The following is a 17,784-nucleotide window of genomic DNA, read 5'->3' on the forward strand; positions in this document are numbered from 1 at the left end:
TTCTCCCAGGACAAGCTCCAGAAGCACACACCCGTGTCCCTGGCAGCTCTCCCAGCTGGGCTTTCCTGGTGGCTGCCATGACCTGGAGGGCAGCAGGCTGTGGGAGGTGCCAGCACCTGCAGGGAGCCTCCTCCAGGCTTTCAGGAGGCAGGCAGAGCAGGTCTGGGGGCAGAAGGGCAGCCACCAGCCAGGGAAGCCTGTGCCTCTCCTGGCTGCCTTCTCCTGTGGGAAAGGGATGTTGGTTAAGTCATACCAAAGTTCGTGGTTGCTGAAGTGTTTTGCAAATGAAGGTGTGTGGTGATTTTATACATCCTGGCTTCAGTTCAGTGCTCGTGGAAGGTTGTTCCCCAAGCTGTCACTTCTTCAGGGTGCAACTTTCAGAGTACCCCAGGTGACCTTGGAGCATGAGCTTTTGGAAGAGGCATTTAAAAAACTGATGACAATCTTTCTTCTCTTTGAGTTTAAACAATGTAAAGTTTGCACAACCTGCTTTCTACTCTCTGAGTTTAAACAGTGTAAGGTTTGCACAGCCTGAAGAATTATTCTTGTTTCTTTTGTCAGTGTCTGCTGTAGAAAGCATTATTTTGGAAGAAGGAAGGTTCATGCACTTTCTGTGTCTATTTATACTTTCTGCATACTACTTCCCAGACTTCTGTATGGTATTTTAAGCATTATTACCTCCCACTGTTGATATGTCTGCGCTGCCTCGCTGAATTCAGCTGATGCCTGTTGGCTTCATTGCATGTTTCCAAAAATACAAACTTCAGAGCAACAAGATTCAATGAGAAAAAGGTGTCGAGAGGAAGTAGTGGCCGTATGCTTAGACACACTGTGCTACAAACAAACAGTGTATGTTACATGTACAGCCCTTTTCAGCGACCCTCTCTTATCATATGCTGGAGCTCTGTCTGCGTGAGTGCTTTCTAACTTGCTCTTTCTGTTTCTTCATGCTTCCCTGGATTCAGAGAGAGGTAAATCATTTTCGTTTTTCCATTTTTGTGTTTATCCTTCCGGCATGCACTGAAAAATGTTGTATTGGTTTGCTTGTATCAGTGAACAGAAGCTCAACTTAAGTGACTAAATTCATATCTGTCACCTTTTCAATTTGCTCTTAACAGAATTGTCCAATTGATACTGGCTGTTGGTTATTTAGGGTTTGGTTTTTTTCCTCAGGCCCCAAACCCTCTAATAACAGAACAGTTTAAAATCATGTGGTGCAGTGGGTCTTAGTATTCTGGTTTTGGGATTAAAATCAGATGATGATGTTTTCTGGAATCTGAAATGCAAGACAGTGTTAAAATCCCAGCTTTTATTTAAAAATTTGAAAAAACATGATCCTGAGAGCAGAGGATTCCAAAGCTAAGTTTAGCAAGATTTGAAAAAGTAAATGTTTATTTTACATTTTGGTATTTGTTTCCAGTCCATCTGGGTTGCTTGCCTGTATTTTAAGTTTGAAGAAAAGTTGTCCCCAGTCCATTTGATTTGTTTGGATGTACAAAGGGATCGTTTGGAATTCTCTACAATGCTTCCTGTTTCATGGCAGCACAGACACTAAGGCATTGTAGTCAGGTGCTTTGCAGCACAAGGGCTGCAGCCACTCCAAAGGCTCTTAGCAATAGAATTGCATCCCTCAGATGAGATTTGGGGTTTGTTTGCTCTTCTAAATTGCTAAATCTTGTAACTGGGACTGGGTGGAAGGAATGTGGTTTAGAGATGCAGACCATTCCTCATGTTTGCTTTGTGGAATATAATGAGAATGGTTTCCAGGCCTGACTTTTTTTTAATCAATTCTTCAGGCAGTGTTGGCCTAGGGAAATATTTGAACTTTCTTGGCTATGGTTTTGCAGTCTAATGTAGGTTTCATGATGTGGAGAGCAATGATCCTTCCAGCCTAGCACTGGCAAAAGTGTGCTTCAAGCAGATTCGTGTGTAGTGTCTGTGCACAACTGCTGTGTTCTCTGACTGAATAATAAAGAACAAAGGAAAACTAGGAAGCCTTGCTTATAAAACAAATCACACTGGAGAAATTAACTATTCTGCTGTAGTCTTCTGTCTTCAGTTAAATCTGTTATAGAGCTTTGAGCATCTCAACTTGATGTATTTCTTTATTAAATCTTGAAATATTCATTTTAAACAAAAGCCCATGTCTTCCAATTAGATCTGGAAGACAAAAGCATTGTCAAAAATCTCTAAATACTAATTTGTCAAAGTCACATTTACAGGATCTGCTGCAAAGAGGCTGTTCAGAGGTTCACAGGCATAATAACACATTCATTTACTTAAAGGGAATTCAGGATTCATCATGCTGGCCATCCTGAGGAGCTAAACCACCACTTTACAATGCTTCCAGGGAAAAGCAGCAACTAGAATGGCCTTGACAAAGTACCTCATTTGTGTGCCTTTTCTTTGAAAACTGCTGCACAAGGGCAGGAAGGCAGTCCCCTGCCCATGCACATTTCAAAATTATTGTGAAGTAGTTAAGGAAAATACCAACATGACACCCTGAAAAAGCTGTGTTGACCAAGTCAGTGGCCAGTGATTTTTCATACGATCTGTCCCAGAAGTTCTGTCTTTTGTTAAATCCATGTATAAAACAAGCAGAGGTCTAAGCCACTGATTGACTTTTGAGTTTGCCATGCCTGTGTAGCAGCTGGTGAGCAGCAGCAAACCCTGTCTGACCCCCAGGCCTCCGCTGGATGTCACCTACTGATATCTGGGCCTCCTTGGGCTGCCAATCCTGCAGGAGCTCCGTTCCCAGGGCACCCCCTTGGTGGTGACCATGGCACATGTGACAGACTGTCCTCCTTGCCATGATGGTGGTGCTTTGGCCACGTGATTGTGAGGTGAGGCTGGGAAGGAGGACCAATGTGGGACACACATTTAAGCTGTCCAATCTGTACTGGTGTCACTGTGCTAACAGAGCTCATGGATCTGGACAATTGCACTTTGACATGACTCCAGCTGATGCTAACCTGTGGCCCTCTGCAGGAATAGAATAAACCCCTGGTAGCAGAGAGGGAAATGCTTTGTAGCATCTCAGAGCCACCTTGCATGCTAGTGAGCAGTGGTGGCGAGGCTGACAGGGCTCCTGTCCCCTGGGCACAGGACGAGGTGGCAGGCAGCACTGAGACCCTGAAAGCCCATCTGGGACCAGCTTTTGCAGCTGCCTAAGCATCAGGCTGCAGGAAGGAAATTGGAGTGAAAGTCATGCAAATGCTTCAGGCTTGGAAGTGCTGGGCTCTGAAGGGCTGAGCTGCAATCAGACATATCAGCTCTGAGAGGGTTTGAACAAATTTTGGAAGCACACAGAACTGTGGCGATGATAAGACATCAAAGAAAAACCGTCAGCTGTGAGTTTTAGGGCTGCCAGATTAAAGCCTCTGAGAATCACACAAAGTAGCCATAGCTCCTCCTTCAGAGTTAGCAAGTGACATTATCGAGGAATGAAGCAAACAGCCTTTCAGCAGGGGATAATTTGCCCTACAAACTTTATGCTTGAATTAGAAAAACAAGCTACACGCTGCCAATGCCAGACCATTTGAGGAGAATTTATTAAAATGCAGAACTGATGTTTTTGCTGCAAGGAAATAAATTTGCAAATTGTGTGAAAACTAAAATAAGAAAAGTCTCCCAAAAGTCTCCCTTCCTCTTCTTTTTAACTACTTGGATCCAAAATTCATCACCAGGGTAATGTCAAGGTGGCCAAGTGTGCTGTAGCTGGAGAGTAGCTAAAGAGGTGGAGGAACTCTGTGAGGTGAAGTGCTTGAAGTGAAGAAAAATGGAAGGTTTTATTGGGTGTTTAGGATTTCCAGCAACTGTCAGAAACACAGGGAAAATTCTTTCTCCCCCACATCACTTCCAGCTCTAATCACTGAGGAGAGAAGGGTACATGTGGTTACTGTATAACAGAAATGGGAAGGAGAAGACTCTTGGGAATAGTTATTTTTCTTCCTCCTCCAGGATTTGATTCCAAAGTGTTGGGTGTATATTCACCTGGAGAAGGGGCTGTGGGTTTCATTTGGAACAGGTGGAAGGGAAGCAGTGGTTTCACTTGGTATCTACCTGGTATCTGGTAGTTGAAAGGTCCTCAGTAAAGCTTTTACAAACAGATTTTGCAGTGGTTGTGAATGCTGCTTGTTTCATCTAGTTCTCGTTTTCTTACCTTTCTTACCTTGGATTTTCTCCCTAACTTTTCAACTTTTCTTTGGTGGGACCATAATAAAGACAAAAGTGAACTGAACAGAGTTATAAACATTAATTCAGCCATAAGCCATTCTCCTTTCTCCTATGTGAACAAGAAGCCTGGATAAAAAGCCTGAGATGTTAATCCAGAGGATCTGTGATTTCTGACATACATATTACTGCAGGGTTTCCTGCACCTCATCTTCTCTGCCATTTATGATATTAGAATATTTGGGTGTCATGGAAAAACGCCACCCGAGGATGGTCTTGATGGCATTATATTTACCTGCTTTTATCCCATGCCTCCTCTCCCTTCTCTTGCTTTTCTCCTCCTCTGCTCCCATGGACATTCAAGTCTTGACAGTGAGTGGCAGCCCCCTGCCAGGTGCCTCTGACCCTGCTCTGCTGTAGAGGTGGCTGCTCTCCCCTTTGTGTTTCCTGCTTTCATAAGTCTGGTGAGCTGTTTGCAGGAAAGCAAAGTGAAGCTGGAGGTTACAGGCTCAGGAGATGGCTTCCCCACAGCCTGGGGTAGCTATCTGTTCCCTGACCCTGCAGTTACAGAAGTCTGTGCACCAGTACAGGGAAATCATCTCCTGTAGGCTATTCTGGATGAATTTCAATCAAGAGTTTCAAAGAATTTCAATTTTAAAACAAACCCAGAGAACATAATTTTGTTGTTCAAGGATTCTTGTTACAATTTGTACTACATAAATCTGGAAGGAAATGCACATTTTCCTGCATGGGTATCATTTTAATGTAGGTGTTTTAAATAGCAGCAATTTAATTTTATTGAGAAGAGTAAAAAATTTTATTTCATACTTTAAGGCTAGAATCTTAGGGATTTTTAAGCAAAAGGATTCATGCAATTCTACATTATTCTACAGTCTTTTGAAGAAATAAGTTTAATGTGAGAAGGTAATGGAGGATGTGCTACTCTTCTAGGCTGTACTTAATTGGGATGCCTCCTAGGACTTGAGCCTAATAGTGGCAAATGGTTATAACTGCTACTCAAACAGGACAGCATTAGCATAAATTGCTTTTAATGTGATTATATTCATCCAAGGTTGAGCAGCTAAGTGATGCTTAGCCAGGTGTTAAATAGGTGTGATTATCTAAGGTTTAGTCAATGTCTGTAGGCATTTGCCAATTAAAGAGAGTAAAAGAGCAAACAGGAATTTCATTCCCTTCTACTTAGCACCTTACATTGTCTTTTCAACTCTCAAAATTGCTTTTTAAAATGTCTTTCTCTAGTTCTGTATTCTTTCAAAATAAATTACTATAAATTTTAACTGTTCAGCAGAACTGGTCCTACCCACTCTTGCACAAAGTAATTCTTATCTATTTTTTTGTTTTTCTAGCTTTTGTCTGATTACTGATTTTTATCCAGTTCCTATAACTGGAAAGTGGATGATGTAGTGTGCAAATGATTTTTAAAAATTTTTGAATTACCTTCTAGGCAGTACTTCTCTATGATCCTGTATCAACTGAAGTGTTGCACTTGTGTTATAAAATTTCAAGAGTATACAGCTTTGTTTGTAGCATCATTCCCCCACTAAACACCTTGCTGCCCTCCCCACTGTCATGGAATGAAATTTTACTAGGAGCTGTCATTCCGATCCCACTGATTTCATGTGCACACACACCCTATGGAGCCAGAGACTGATCCAGCTGGATGAGATGTGATGTTAACCCTGTGCTGGCTCTCTGTCCAGCTGCGGGCTTTGTAATGGCTTTTTAATTTATTTTTTGCTTGTTTTCCTAGCAGAATGTAAAGACAGGGGAGTGGTAAGAGAGGAGGCATTTGCCCTTTTCTGTACATTTCTATTGCAAACACGTTGCTCAGCACTTCTTCATTATCCCAGGGGCCTGTTGCACATAAATCTCACTTAAATGTTAATCAGCTTTGAGTGAGCTGCAGTCAAATGAAGGTTTATAGATGAAGCAACCCAGAAGGGATCTGAAGTGGAGGAAGAATCAGAGACTGATCCTCTGCCTTACTTGGGATTCAAGGCTTTGGACAAAGAAGAAGCTGTTCCCTTGTGGTCCTATGTAGGGAAAAACAAATTCCTAAGTTTTTTTGTTGCTGTAGGAAGATACTCTGAAATCCTCAGAGAGCTATGCCTTTCCTCTCCAAGACAAACCATGGAGCTCTGTTTTCTGAATGCCTAGAAATGCCTGAAGCAAGGCTGCAAGGCTCCTGCTGGCAGTGGGGGAGCCAGCTGCCACCAGCCAGTACCCATCTCCAGGTCTTGGCTGCTGGGCTGCCCTGTAGGCCACCCATGCAAGCATCTAGGTGACTTCCAGAATTCATGGCACCAGTGGTACTGTCTGTGCACTGCCAGAAGGGGGAAGGATGGTTTGTGTGCTAATTTTGATTGATGATTTGAAAACAAATGGTGCTGGCAGGGTTGAGTATGATGTGGTACCACAGTATTAGAAGAATTCACATTTCGTATTTGTCTCAATAGATGCAGGCCCTGATCATCTAAAGCTTTATGTATATTCACAATCCATGAATGTGATTAGCTGGTTTACTTTGGCCAAGCTGTTCAGGTACTTAAAGTGAAACTCTAGTGTGTGAGGCTGCAACACCACCACCACCAGGGTTTTATTGGCTCTCAGAACTTGAAACTGCTCTACTGGCTGGTGTGTCATTTTCTTCTGTAATTGTGTTACACAGCCTTGTTTATGATTGCCTACCATTACAAGCAGAAATGTTTACAGAAGCTGCAAGACCACGTGCTGGAGGGGCAGGACACAAGCCTTGCATGCAGCACTGCAGTACTGAGGTGTGGGCCAGGTGGTCCTGGCAGCCCCCTCCCAGCACCCACCACCAAACCCATGGGGTTTTTATATGGCACCTTGTTTCATGTTTTTTTCCCCTTAGCTGCTAGTTTTTCATAGGCTACTGGTGATCCATACCCTCTTCTCTTGGAGTCCAGCTGGGAGTCTTCAGCCTGTTTTTGATGAGTTAAGTGAGGAGGAAACCATTCTAAAGCAAGGCTTGGCACATGTCCAGATGAGCCAAAAGCATCAGTCTTTTTCCAGGAGCAAGATTCCAGCTGAAACTCAGCATCTTGCAGTGCAGAAAAAGGGAACAACATGCCAAAAAGCTCTTGTGGCCAAGGGACATAGGGAGGAAGCCTTGGGGCATCTTCTGTAATAGACAGCACCTTCCCGGATTATTGCTTGGTGATTTTTCCTGCAGGTCACCATCAGTTGGGTAAAACTGTCCCACAGGATGCCTGTGTCTCACATACTGGCAGGGCAGTGCTGCAGCCAGAGACAGCCAGTGCAGCCCATGGGCTGCATTCTCCATGCAGGAAGGGTTCAGGTGGAATGTTCTGCCCCACTGCCTCCTGTCCCTGCTGTGCCCTAATGTGTGCCATTGCAGGCTGGGATGGAGAGGGGCCCCCAGCTTCACTGGGTTTCTGCTTGGTTCTGTCATGTGGAATTGCTTTCAGATCTCATGCTCTGATAGTTTTGTGTGGCTTGGGTTTTTTAAAATATTATTCATCAGGCTTCAGGTTGCAAGGCACTTAAATGGAGCAACCACCTGTACCTGTTACTGAGCAGCCCTTATATTGCAAGGGCTCACGGAGAGCAAAATCTGCCATTCAATTAGATACAGGCACAGTACTTAACTGCAGGACAGTGTCTGTGTCTTGTACAGAGCAGGAGGGCCAGCAATCCATTTGCCACAGTCTCTGATTCTCCCTGGATAGCTTCGGGGTAAAATTCTTCAATTCATGGAGCATTTAAAATGAATTTTAAAATTGGCCATCCCTGCTACATTAAACCCTGCTCAGAATATTTACAGGCTTTTATATACAGAAAAACTTTAGTTTATACTAGGCCTGTGGCTTAATAATATCCCTCCTATCTCTTCACCACTGAGAGCTTTGCTGGTAATTATTTATATGTAAAACAGAAAGATACTGAAAAGAGACTTCAGGCATAAGAGGCTGGAACAAAGTTCCAGAGAAATCTGAAGGTAGCAAGAGGGTCACAAAGTAGGAATGATCTGTGGTTGCTTGCAGGACATGAAAAAGCAGAGGTGCAAGAGCAGAAGAGAGGGTCTGGTATAGCAAGGATGGCAGCTGGGCAAAGCCAGGCTTCTTCCTGGCTCAGTATTTATCACTTGGAGTGTCTCAGAAGAGCTCCAACTCTTCTGAGAACAAATAAACCTAGTCATGGCACTTCCTTCATCCATGCTAGAAAGCTGTACTGTGCTGTGGTGACTAGCCAGTACAGTGCAAAAATCCCTTTTGTAGGGCAGCTTTATTTAACTTTTGAAAAAATAAGGTCAGAAATGTAGGGCAATTAGTGTGAGCAAAGCTCAGCAGGTTCACATCTCCCTTATGCAACCAGATCTCTAATTACTATCTGCATATTTTAAACACTGTATACAGTCCTTTGAAATAAGATTTTTCTCTGGCTACAGTGTTGTATGCTGTTTCTTGGGGTTTTTTAGCAGTTAAGAGCTGCATATGGTCTCTGTCTTAACATGTAATTCTCTCTCTACTTCATCTTCAGTAACATATTTGAGTAAATTTTGCTGTTTATTTACAATTTCATTTGGAATTACAGGTTGTAACTTGAGTAAGTTGCATGGTTAGGAAACCATAATGAGCTTTGAATTACATAGATTAGATACATGTTTCATGGGTAAGCAGTTTACTACATTTGCAGACCTGCTTTGTCACAGGTATGTATTTTATACCTTGAGAGCTGAGATATACACCTGTTAAGATGAAGTAGGACTTGCAGTTTTGGAAATACAACTGATTTTAATGTTTTGCATGTTTCTGATGTGTCCATTTATCTCACTTACACAGAGACTTTGCTTATGTGGCAAGAGACAAAGACACCAGAATTCTGAAATGTCATGTGTTTCGATGTGACACACCTGCAAAAGCCATTGCTACAAGTTTACACGAAATCTGCTCAAAGGCAAGTGGATTTAAAATCAGCTGCATTTGTCTGTTCAGAGCTCCCTGAGCCTTGTACGTGTAATCAGCAGTTGTATGCAGTGTTAGTTTTGTTTATATAACTGGCAACGAGAAACAGTGTAGAGAATTTGTAAGGGAAAGAATGCAAATGGATGGTAATTATGGGAGACTGGGCATTTAGATTTGAGGAGGATGATATGTGCTTTTGTTTCGACAAGAGTATATAGAGGCCAAAGGCTTTCCTGAATTATAAAGAAGCTGCAGGTTCAAAATGGAAAATGAACACGGAGGTTCAATTAATAATAAACAATGATGTTAAATTCCATAAATGTCACCGATGTGTTCTATGAAAAATCCTTTCCTTAGGATTTTTTCCTCCTGAGAAGCTGAGAGGCCTCAAGAACAAAATGTAAACAATTCTTATCTGCTGCTGTGGAATGCAACAGGTGGATTTGTGATTGGTCTCATCTGGTTGTTTCTAATTAATGGCCAATCACGGTCCAGCTGTCCAGACTGTCTCGGTCAGAGACAAACCTTTGTTATTCATTCCTTTTCTACTCTTAGCTTAGCCTTCTGATGAAATCCTTTCTTCTATTCTTTTAGTATAGTTTTTAACATAATACATATCATAAAATAATAAACCAAGCCTTCTGAACATGGAGTCAACTTTCTTGTCTCTTCCCTCATCCTAAGACCCCTGTGAACAATGTCACTCCATAAATAAATCAGACCTTGTTTGAATGGTGCTATTCAATGATATTATCCTGCAGGACACAGAGGAAAATAGTTGCTAACTGTTAAAATTATTAACTGTTTAAAATTGTTATTTAAAAAGAATAACCTGCTTAGTCATGTACCCTCTGACTTATTTCAGATTTCAGAAATAGGGTTGTAAAAGAAGTAGATTGTAGTTACTGCTGTACTATATTTTTTTAAAATGTGTCTTTAAACCGTCTCCTTCAGATTATGGCTGAACGGAAAAATGCTAAAGCTATGGCTTGCAGCTCATTGCAAGACAGGACGAATGTCACCCTTGATGTTCCTCTGCAAGGTACTGTGTCTTACAGCTAGTATCCTCAGCATGGTCCTGGTTTAGATAAGTTTTGTTTCTGATGCAGATTTTGACAAAAATGGAGCATGTTGGGTGGAGAAGTCAGGAGTGTATTCCTGATGTATCTGTGATATAATCTGTTATATCATTAATCTATAATTAATGTATCTGACTGATTGCAGTGTGTTCCTGTATTATTATAAGTATTTTTCTTGGTTATGGTGACAGTTATAGAGTCCTGTTCAGTTATGTCAACTTGTGCAGTTCCTCTTTTATTTTGAAATGCAAGTGTTTCAAACACAGTCGTACTTACTTGTGACTATTCAGGATATTGTCTTTTTCAAATCAAAATACCTCCTGACTTGAGACTGCACCAGTTGGCCAAATCTTCCTTAAAACCAGAATATACTCCAGTTACTCACTTGGATTCAGAAGTGCCATAGGAGTACTCCTCCTAGGTTTCAGTATCTATTTTAGCAACTTCTGAGGCAAGGGTGCAGGTGGGTTGTCATCCAGCTTTTGCACACTTTACTCCATGGTAGAAGGAAGTTGCCGTTGTGTGCTGTTATTTGTCATATCTTAGTAGCTGCTGTTTTGAAACTATTCCAGGAGAACAAATATACTTTGCATTAGCTTTACAGCAAATTATATGCCTATAGATCCACCAGTTTGTACTGAATATCTTACTCCTAATCCATACATCAGCTTGTGCAATGGTCTGTGTAATGTGTACTGTTCAGGCAGTAGTATTGATTACTTGGAGAGTGTGTCTAACATACTAGCAAGGATGGTATTAAAGCAGATTACAGCTTTTACATAGTTGTTGCAGTGAAACTTAGGTCTATACATCTCAGAGACCCATATTTTCTGTGTTTTAATATGCCAGCACTATAATGTGATTTTATTCTTAGCACAGACCAAAAATTCCTTTAGAAATTATTGAGGCTTGTTCATGTTAGAAGGAATAAAAATTTCTTTAAATCGATGCAATACCTTCAGAGTACAATTAATGGGTAAACAGTTTTATCTTATTGATGAAATAAAAGTGCCTTTTTCCTGTTGTGAATGCTGATTAATAGAAATTGACTTTTGTTCCCATGCAGTAGATTTCCCAACACCAAAGACAGAACTGGTACAGAAGTTTCACGTCCAGTACCTGGGCATGCTACCTGTAGCAAAACCTGTGGGTATGTAACACTTAAGTGAATTCCAAAGTACCTTGCTTAAACTCTAATGGCTCATCAACTGCCAGTGCATGATTTTTGGAGGGTAGCACCTCTTCTGTTTCAGTCACATGAATCAGGCATGAAGACATCTAATAGTCAGGGCATCACATGAACATTTGTTTTGCAAACAGGGTATTCTGGGAGCTGCCAGGAAGGCAGAGTTTCTTTCTACAGCTTTCTCTGAATATGACCTCTGCTACTAATTAGAAGGGCCCTAAGGAACTGAAACAGTACAAAAGCTAAACAAGGTGCTATCCTGGTTTTTTGTAAGCCAGAGGCACCTGCTTTGGTCTTCCAGATGGAGAAATACAACTTCATAATACCTTCTTCTATTATCAGATTAATTTTAATAAGGAATCCAGAACAATCTGTTTTCTATACTGCTGTGTGAAGATTAAAAAATCTGTTATTTTTTTATTTATACTATTTTTCAGTATTGCATTTTATTCTCTTTTAGGAATGGATACTCTGAACAGTGCCATTGAAAGTCTAATGGCTTCCTCTAGCAAAGATGACTGGTTGCCAGTTACCATGAACGTTGCTGATGCTACTGTCACAGTCATCAATGAAAGAGTAAGGCAGACTGTGTTGTTTAAAACACAATTAAAATTATATGAGTGTTGAAAACCAGGAGCACAGAAAAGCTAGTAGGGTTAATTTAAACTAAAATTCATTTGCTTATTTTGCTTTTTATTTTTTTTCCAGAATCTGCAGAGGTTCTTACTGCTCATATCAGCTTCAGTTTTATTTATCATTCCAAGCATGTTCTCAGAAATAAATTATTATAAATATTCATTAGATAATTAAATTCAGTGTTTTCCTTTCTAGGAATTTTGAGCCTAAAATGTTGTAGGTTAAACCCAAAGTAGTAGCAATCCTAAATTCCAAACTGCATTTGCCTTACCCTTGCTATGGAAGCCAAGAGTAATATAAAAATCTGTGTTACAGAAGACAATGTAGAGCATTTTCCATAGAGCTTAATACGGTGAGACTTACTAATGCTGTGTATTATATATATCTTTTGATGAGGTACTAAACCAACATCTCTATAACATACCAGGGATAGGGGAGCATATTTTAGAATCATTATACCCATCTTGTTTGTTTCTTTACAAAGCAAGCAGCTTCCAACATGTACAACATTTTAAAAGTTTGTGATAATGCTCAAAGCCTCGGTGACAGCCTAGAAGGGGAGACCCAGCCCAGGCCTGAGCATGCTTGGTTCGTGCAGACAGATAAGAAGGAATTACAATACTGTATCAGGATATCCTCCCATTTAATCAAAACTGAAAGTTCCACAGAGTATCCAGTAGTAATGATCAACCCTTTGGTTGCTGAGCAGAATGAAGAGGAGGTCATGGTGGAGTGTCGCGTGCGGTTCCTGTCCTTCATGGGAGTAGGCAAGGACATCCACACGTTCGCCTTCATTATGGACACAGGCAACCAGCACTTTGAGTGCCATGTGTTTTGGTGTGAACCAAATGCAGGCAATGTATCAGAAGCTGTTCAGGCTGCTTGTATGGTAAGTGACCTTCTTCACAGGCATCTAATAGCACTTTAGGTTTTCACTGCCTCCATAAATTAGCATTTTTTCAAATTTGTAATTATATTCATTTCAAGACAGAGAAAAGAAAGATGGAAATAGGAATTAATATTATGATATATTTAATCAATTAAAATCTAAACATTTTAATGTTTGCACCAGCTTAGTGAACAATGCCCCTTTAATTATTTTCTCTCCTAACCTCTGCAACACCTATGTAAATTAGAAATCTTTTCTTTCACTACACAAATTATCTAATGCCAAAAAAGCATTTTGCTTGGAGTCATGTTGTGAAATCCAGAAAATAATCCTTTTTCAAGAGTAACTGAACCCAGAAAACTTACCTTTCAGTTTTCAAATGGGTATTTATATGATTTATACCCATATTTTTGTGTGCTAATGGACAGTTTCTGCCCAAACATTGACAGACCAATTTAACTTCATTAACTTCAGCTGAGCTTCTTGTCACAGCCAAAGGAGATGTTTGACTATATTTAATGAGAAAATACTGTAAGTGTATTTCAAATGGTCAGTGAAGTTACTTGATCCAGTCATGATTACAGAGTGGCTTTGCTTTGTTGCAGTTACGGTATCAGAAGTGCTTGGTAGCCAGACCTCCTTCACAGAAAGTTCGGCCGCCCCCGCCGCCTGCAGACTCGGTGACCAGAAGAGTTACAACCAACGTCAAAAGAGGAGTCTTGTCTCTCATTGACACTTTGAAACAGAAACGTCCGGTCCCTGAGATGCCATAGCCACTTCAGAGAGAAGATTCTCCTGCCATTTGACTGAAGCTAGCGGTAGCTACACTGAGGCAAATGAACAGACGATGTCTGACCTTCCATTTCAGTTGCTGATGCTTTCTCTTCAGAGAATTTACCCCTATCGAAACAATGTTACACAAGCATGTTCTCTCGTTCCTGCCACCATCGCCTGATATGAAAAGAAGCATGAATAATTTTTTTGCTGTCAGTGAGTTACATCATGGGCAATGGAAGGTCTGTTTGATTGTAAATACATGAACGTTACCTAAACTCACAGAAAAAAGAGAATATGGCCACGTCCCTCCCAGTGAACTCGTGCTAAAGTCCTTGGAGTGAATGATGCCTGAGTTAAAAATTTCACCTTCTTGAGCTGGATTTGTCATAAACCAATCTGAAATCCTACAGCACTTTGCTCTGTTTTCAACACTGGAATGGGTATCAAGTATTAGCTACCATTGAATTACTGTAGATTAAATACCAAGTTTTATTTTTTACAGAACTGCACCTGTTAGTTTTAAATTGTTTGTCAGCATTGGTCTAGCAACTGCTTTAACATCTCCCTGACATGTTTCTGAATCGTAGTGTCATTATGTCACCTTCTGGTTACACATTATGGTGTTACAGAAGAATTTTGTTTAAAACCAAACCAGTGATGAAAAATCCAGAAATGTTTTCAGTAATTGAGTTACAGGGTGATCCACTGAAGCTTTTAAGCTTTAACTATACAAATTCAGCTGCTGGCTGTTAAATTTATTCTCCTAAATCTATCATTAATTCATCAAAAATAGTTTGTTTCATGGAGGGCTCAAACCAATCAGGAATAAGAAGAAGTAGCTAGTGAATTTATTCTCTTACAACTGTTATAGAGACTAAAGTATTCCATACCTTTTCTATACAAGTGTTTGATGAAATGTTCAGTTCAGTGTCTGGTTGCATAATTCCCCCTTCCCCTCGGAGTTTGTTGCTGAATACTTAGCATGGCAGAAGAAGAACAATTACATTTCTTGTTATTTACAAAACTTCCTGAAATTTATTTTACTTTTTATGCTCTTGTAACAAAATAAGAAGAGAGTTGTTTTTTAACAGGGTAGTGTTTCAGGTAGTTCAATTGGATTTCACTGCTTTTGCTCCAAAGACTTCATCTAATTGATTTGCTTTACACACCTGCAGACCCTCAAAATCAGCCCAGCATTGCCCTCAAAATTGTACCTCAGGCTGATTTTGAAATGCAGTCATGCATCTTCAGTCTTTTCCTTTGTCGTCATCTGTCTAAACCTACAGATTGGTACAGATTTTGGAAATGGAACATTAAGTATGTTTAACTAGTGTTAAAAATGTTTTGCCTCCATTTATAGCTAGGTTCCAAACTGTAACTGTCTCCCAAGTCTGCAAATCTTGTGATAAAGGACCACTGGCAAAGTTCTTGTTACAATAACTCTTTTTTTATTTTAATATGCAAGAGACTGTTATAAACAATCTATTTTCTTTTTTATTACCTTGTTTCAATAAATTAATGACCACACCTGGGGAAGTAACTTAGGAACACAACAGGAAAATAATGATGATTCAAGAAATTTCTGCACTGAAAAATGCAGGAAAATCATTACCAAACTCAGTGTGATGTATGAGCAAGTGTCAGGTGAAGGCTGGCTATGCAACTATTGTAATTAAATTTAGCTTTCAACAATACCCTCTGAAGAGCTGATCCTCTACGGATCTCAGATCTCTTCATGACCACATTCTGCACCTCAGGCACTGAAGCAGCTGTTTCCCCTCTCAAGGCTCACGCTCTTGCCACCTCCTCTATTGCCTGGCCAGCTGGAGAAGCTGTTTATGCTGAGTACACAGGGAGAGCTGGAGGGGAGGGGGTGCAAAAAAACCCACCCCCTTTAGCAGTACCTGTGCTTGAACTGACCACGCAGCCAGATCACAAAGCATGGGGATGGCAGCTTGCATATAGCTTCTATACTTTCCAGTCCTGATGTCAGTCACCCTGCTAGGAGCAGTGAAAAACTCCCTTCCTAGCACAGAGTCACAGAACTGTTTGGTTTGGAAGAGACGTCAAAGGTTGCCTCATTCCAAACCCTATCAGAGGGCACTTTTCACCAGACAAACTTGTCCATCCAAAAGTTAACCTGGTCTTGAATATTTCCAGGGATAACTGCTCTCAAACTGTGGTGGCTAACAAGTACCCTTAGGTAGGATTGTGAAGTTAAGAGATAAAAGTTTCCTTGTTCGTCATTGTGCTAGTGATTCACATTTTATTTTATTTTATTTTAAATTAAATACTTTGATAGTGTCTTTTTAAAGTTTCTGCTGACAACATCGTGATTTGGGATTGGCAACTGTTGTACAGCAGTGAATTAATTTTAAACAGTATAATTAAATTTTTTTATTGCATCTGCACAGTGCTTATTCTCCCCAAGAGAGATCCAGACTCTCTTTAACTAAACCAACACTTAGCAAACAGCAGTGTAAAGGTTCTACATCCATGTTGTCAAGGCTAGGAACATCTGGTTAGCTTTCATTAGCAATGGATGCAACTGCAGGCAGGGCTGAGGAGAAGACAGAAGGGTGTTTGAAAAGCTGTACATCACTCACCAGTGTATGTTTTAAGAGGTTTATGTCTGTTAACAAAATGCTGTTGATTTTGCAAATATTTAAGTAGTGTGCTTGATGATTTGACTATATGTGGCCTTTTTGCTTCAGTAGAGCTCCTAATTCTCCAAAAGATTTAATATACACCCAGGTGTTTGCAGAATCAGAGCCTAATATTGCAGAGCCTATTATCTTTTGTTTCACAATATATTCAGACACTCTTTTTACCATGGCCAAAAAATGTATGTATGAGGTGTGTGTGTATGTGTGTGTTTTTGAGCAAGTGCAACTGTTCTAGTTTATGTTATAGCAACCCTTCAGTTATCTATGCATTTTTTATAATACCTAGTGATTCTGTAGGCTGGCAGCCATGTTCACTATGCCTTGTATGTCTGATGCCATATTCTAACTTAAAAATATTTTAAGCTGTATTTAACAGGTTATTTTATTTATTCTATTTTTACTGAAATATCCTGCTTTATTATGTTGATGTATTGTCTTTACTGGATGTGCTCTTGTAACATTCTCCACTCTGTATACTATAGGTTGCCTAAAAAAAGGCAGGCTTTGTAATTATTTATAGTCACATTTTTATTGAAGTCTGTAGAAGAATCATGTAAAGCAAAGCTAACATCGTAGTTTTTTTCAATGCAAGTAGTAAGTTAGAGGCATCATGTGTCAGTCAGTCATGTCATTAACATCCCCCCTTGCAGAAGCAAGGAGATTTATATTCACAGTCAATAACTAATAGATAAAAGCCTTTCTTTTGAAATCTGCAGTGCTGGCTGTAGGTTTTATTTAAGCCACTTACTGTTTCATTTACAGGGGAGCAAGGAGGTGTGGGAGATGCAAGGCTATGGAGGCCACCTACAGGGTGGTTAACTGGGAATGACAAAAATAGCATAGGAATAGCATAGAATCCATTCACAGTAAAACAAGGTTTAGTGATATACTTCCTGTGCAGAGTCACTTGTACCTACAGAAATATTATGCCCTTCAGTGGCAGAGGAACAAAAATTGTGGAGTATCTAATAGCTCACACCAGTGCTGTCACTAAGGGTTCTACATTTCTTAATTTTATCAAGCATTTCATAGATCGTTTACCATGGAATCTGAAAGTGTTAGTACATCACCCATGGAAAAGAGAACATTCTCATTTCAAGAGCCAGTATGGGCACAGCATTTCAGCATTACCCCTGAGTGCATTACTCCTTTCTTGGGCACATTAATTTACACATTGCCATGTGTGCTGTCCCGTCAGCCCATGCAGGTTTGATTTAACAACAGTGAGACAGAAGGAAACACAACACTGTTTATTAGCAGAGCCCAGTCTTACATAAAAGTACATGACTGACAACAAAAAGGACAATTTTCCCTGCTGTTGACCACTTCTCCATATTTAAATGTAATCTGTTCTGAGAATAAATTTAGCTGCATAAAGTGATTGTCTCAATGTTACTGCTCCATGAAA

General features: G+C 40.3%; 1 protein-coding gene across 11 annotated transcripts in view; it reads left to right on the forward strand.

Moving 5' to 3' along the window:
• The window catches only part of APBB2 (amyloid beta precursor protein binding family B member 2), a 161,419-nt gene extending 143,666 nt beyond the window's left edge, over nucleotides 1–17,753 (forward strand). For 9 of the 11 annotated variants that reach the window (XM_059844935.1, XM_059844938.1, XM_059844936.1 and 6 more), the window contains 6 exons: nucleotides 9,021–9,135; nucleotides 10,098–10,185; nucleotides 11,289–11,372; nucleotides 11,869–11,984; nucleotides 12,754–12,933; nucleotides 13,539–17,753. In XM_059844935.1, the coding sequence (XP_059700918.1) occupies nucleotides 9,021–9,135; nucleotides 10,098–10,185; nucleotides 11,289–11,372; nucleotides 11,869–11,984; nucleotides 12,754–12,933; nucleotides 13,539–13,706 (751 nt within the window). In that variant the 3' untranslated portion in view covers nucleotides 13,707–17,753. The remainder of the gene's footprint in view (nucleotides 1–9,020; nucleotides 9,136–10,097; nucleotides 10,186–11,288; nucleotides 11,373–11,868; nucleotides 11,985–12,753; nucleotides 12,934–13,538) is intronic. The other 2 variants (XM_059844941.1, XM_059844934.1) reach the window with 1 other exon arrangement.
• The last annotated feature ends 31 nt before the right edge of the window (nucleotides 17,754–17,784 follow it).

Source organism: Haemorhous mexicanus, chromosome 4 (genome assembly GCF_027477595.1).
Source record: "Haemorhous mexicanus isolate bHaeMex1 chromosome 4, bHaeMex1.pri, whole genome shotgun sequence".
NCBI lineage: Eukaryota > Metazoa > Chordata > Aves > Passeriformes > Fringillidae > Haemorhous > Haemorhous mexicanus.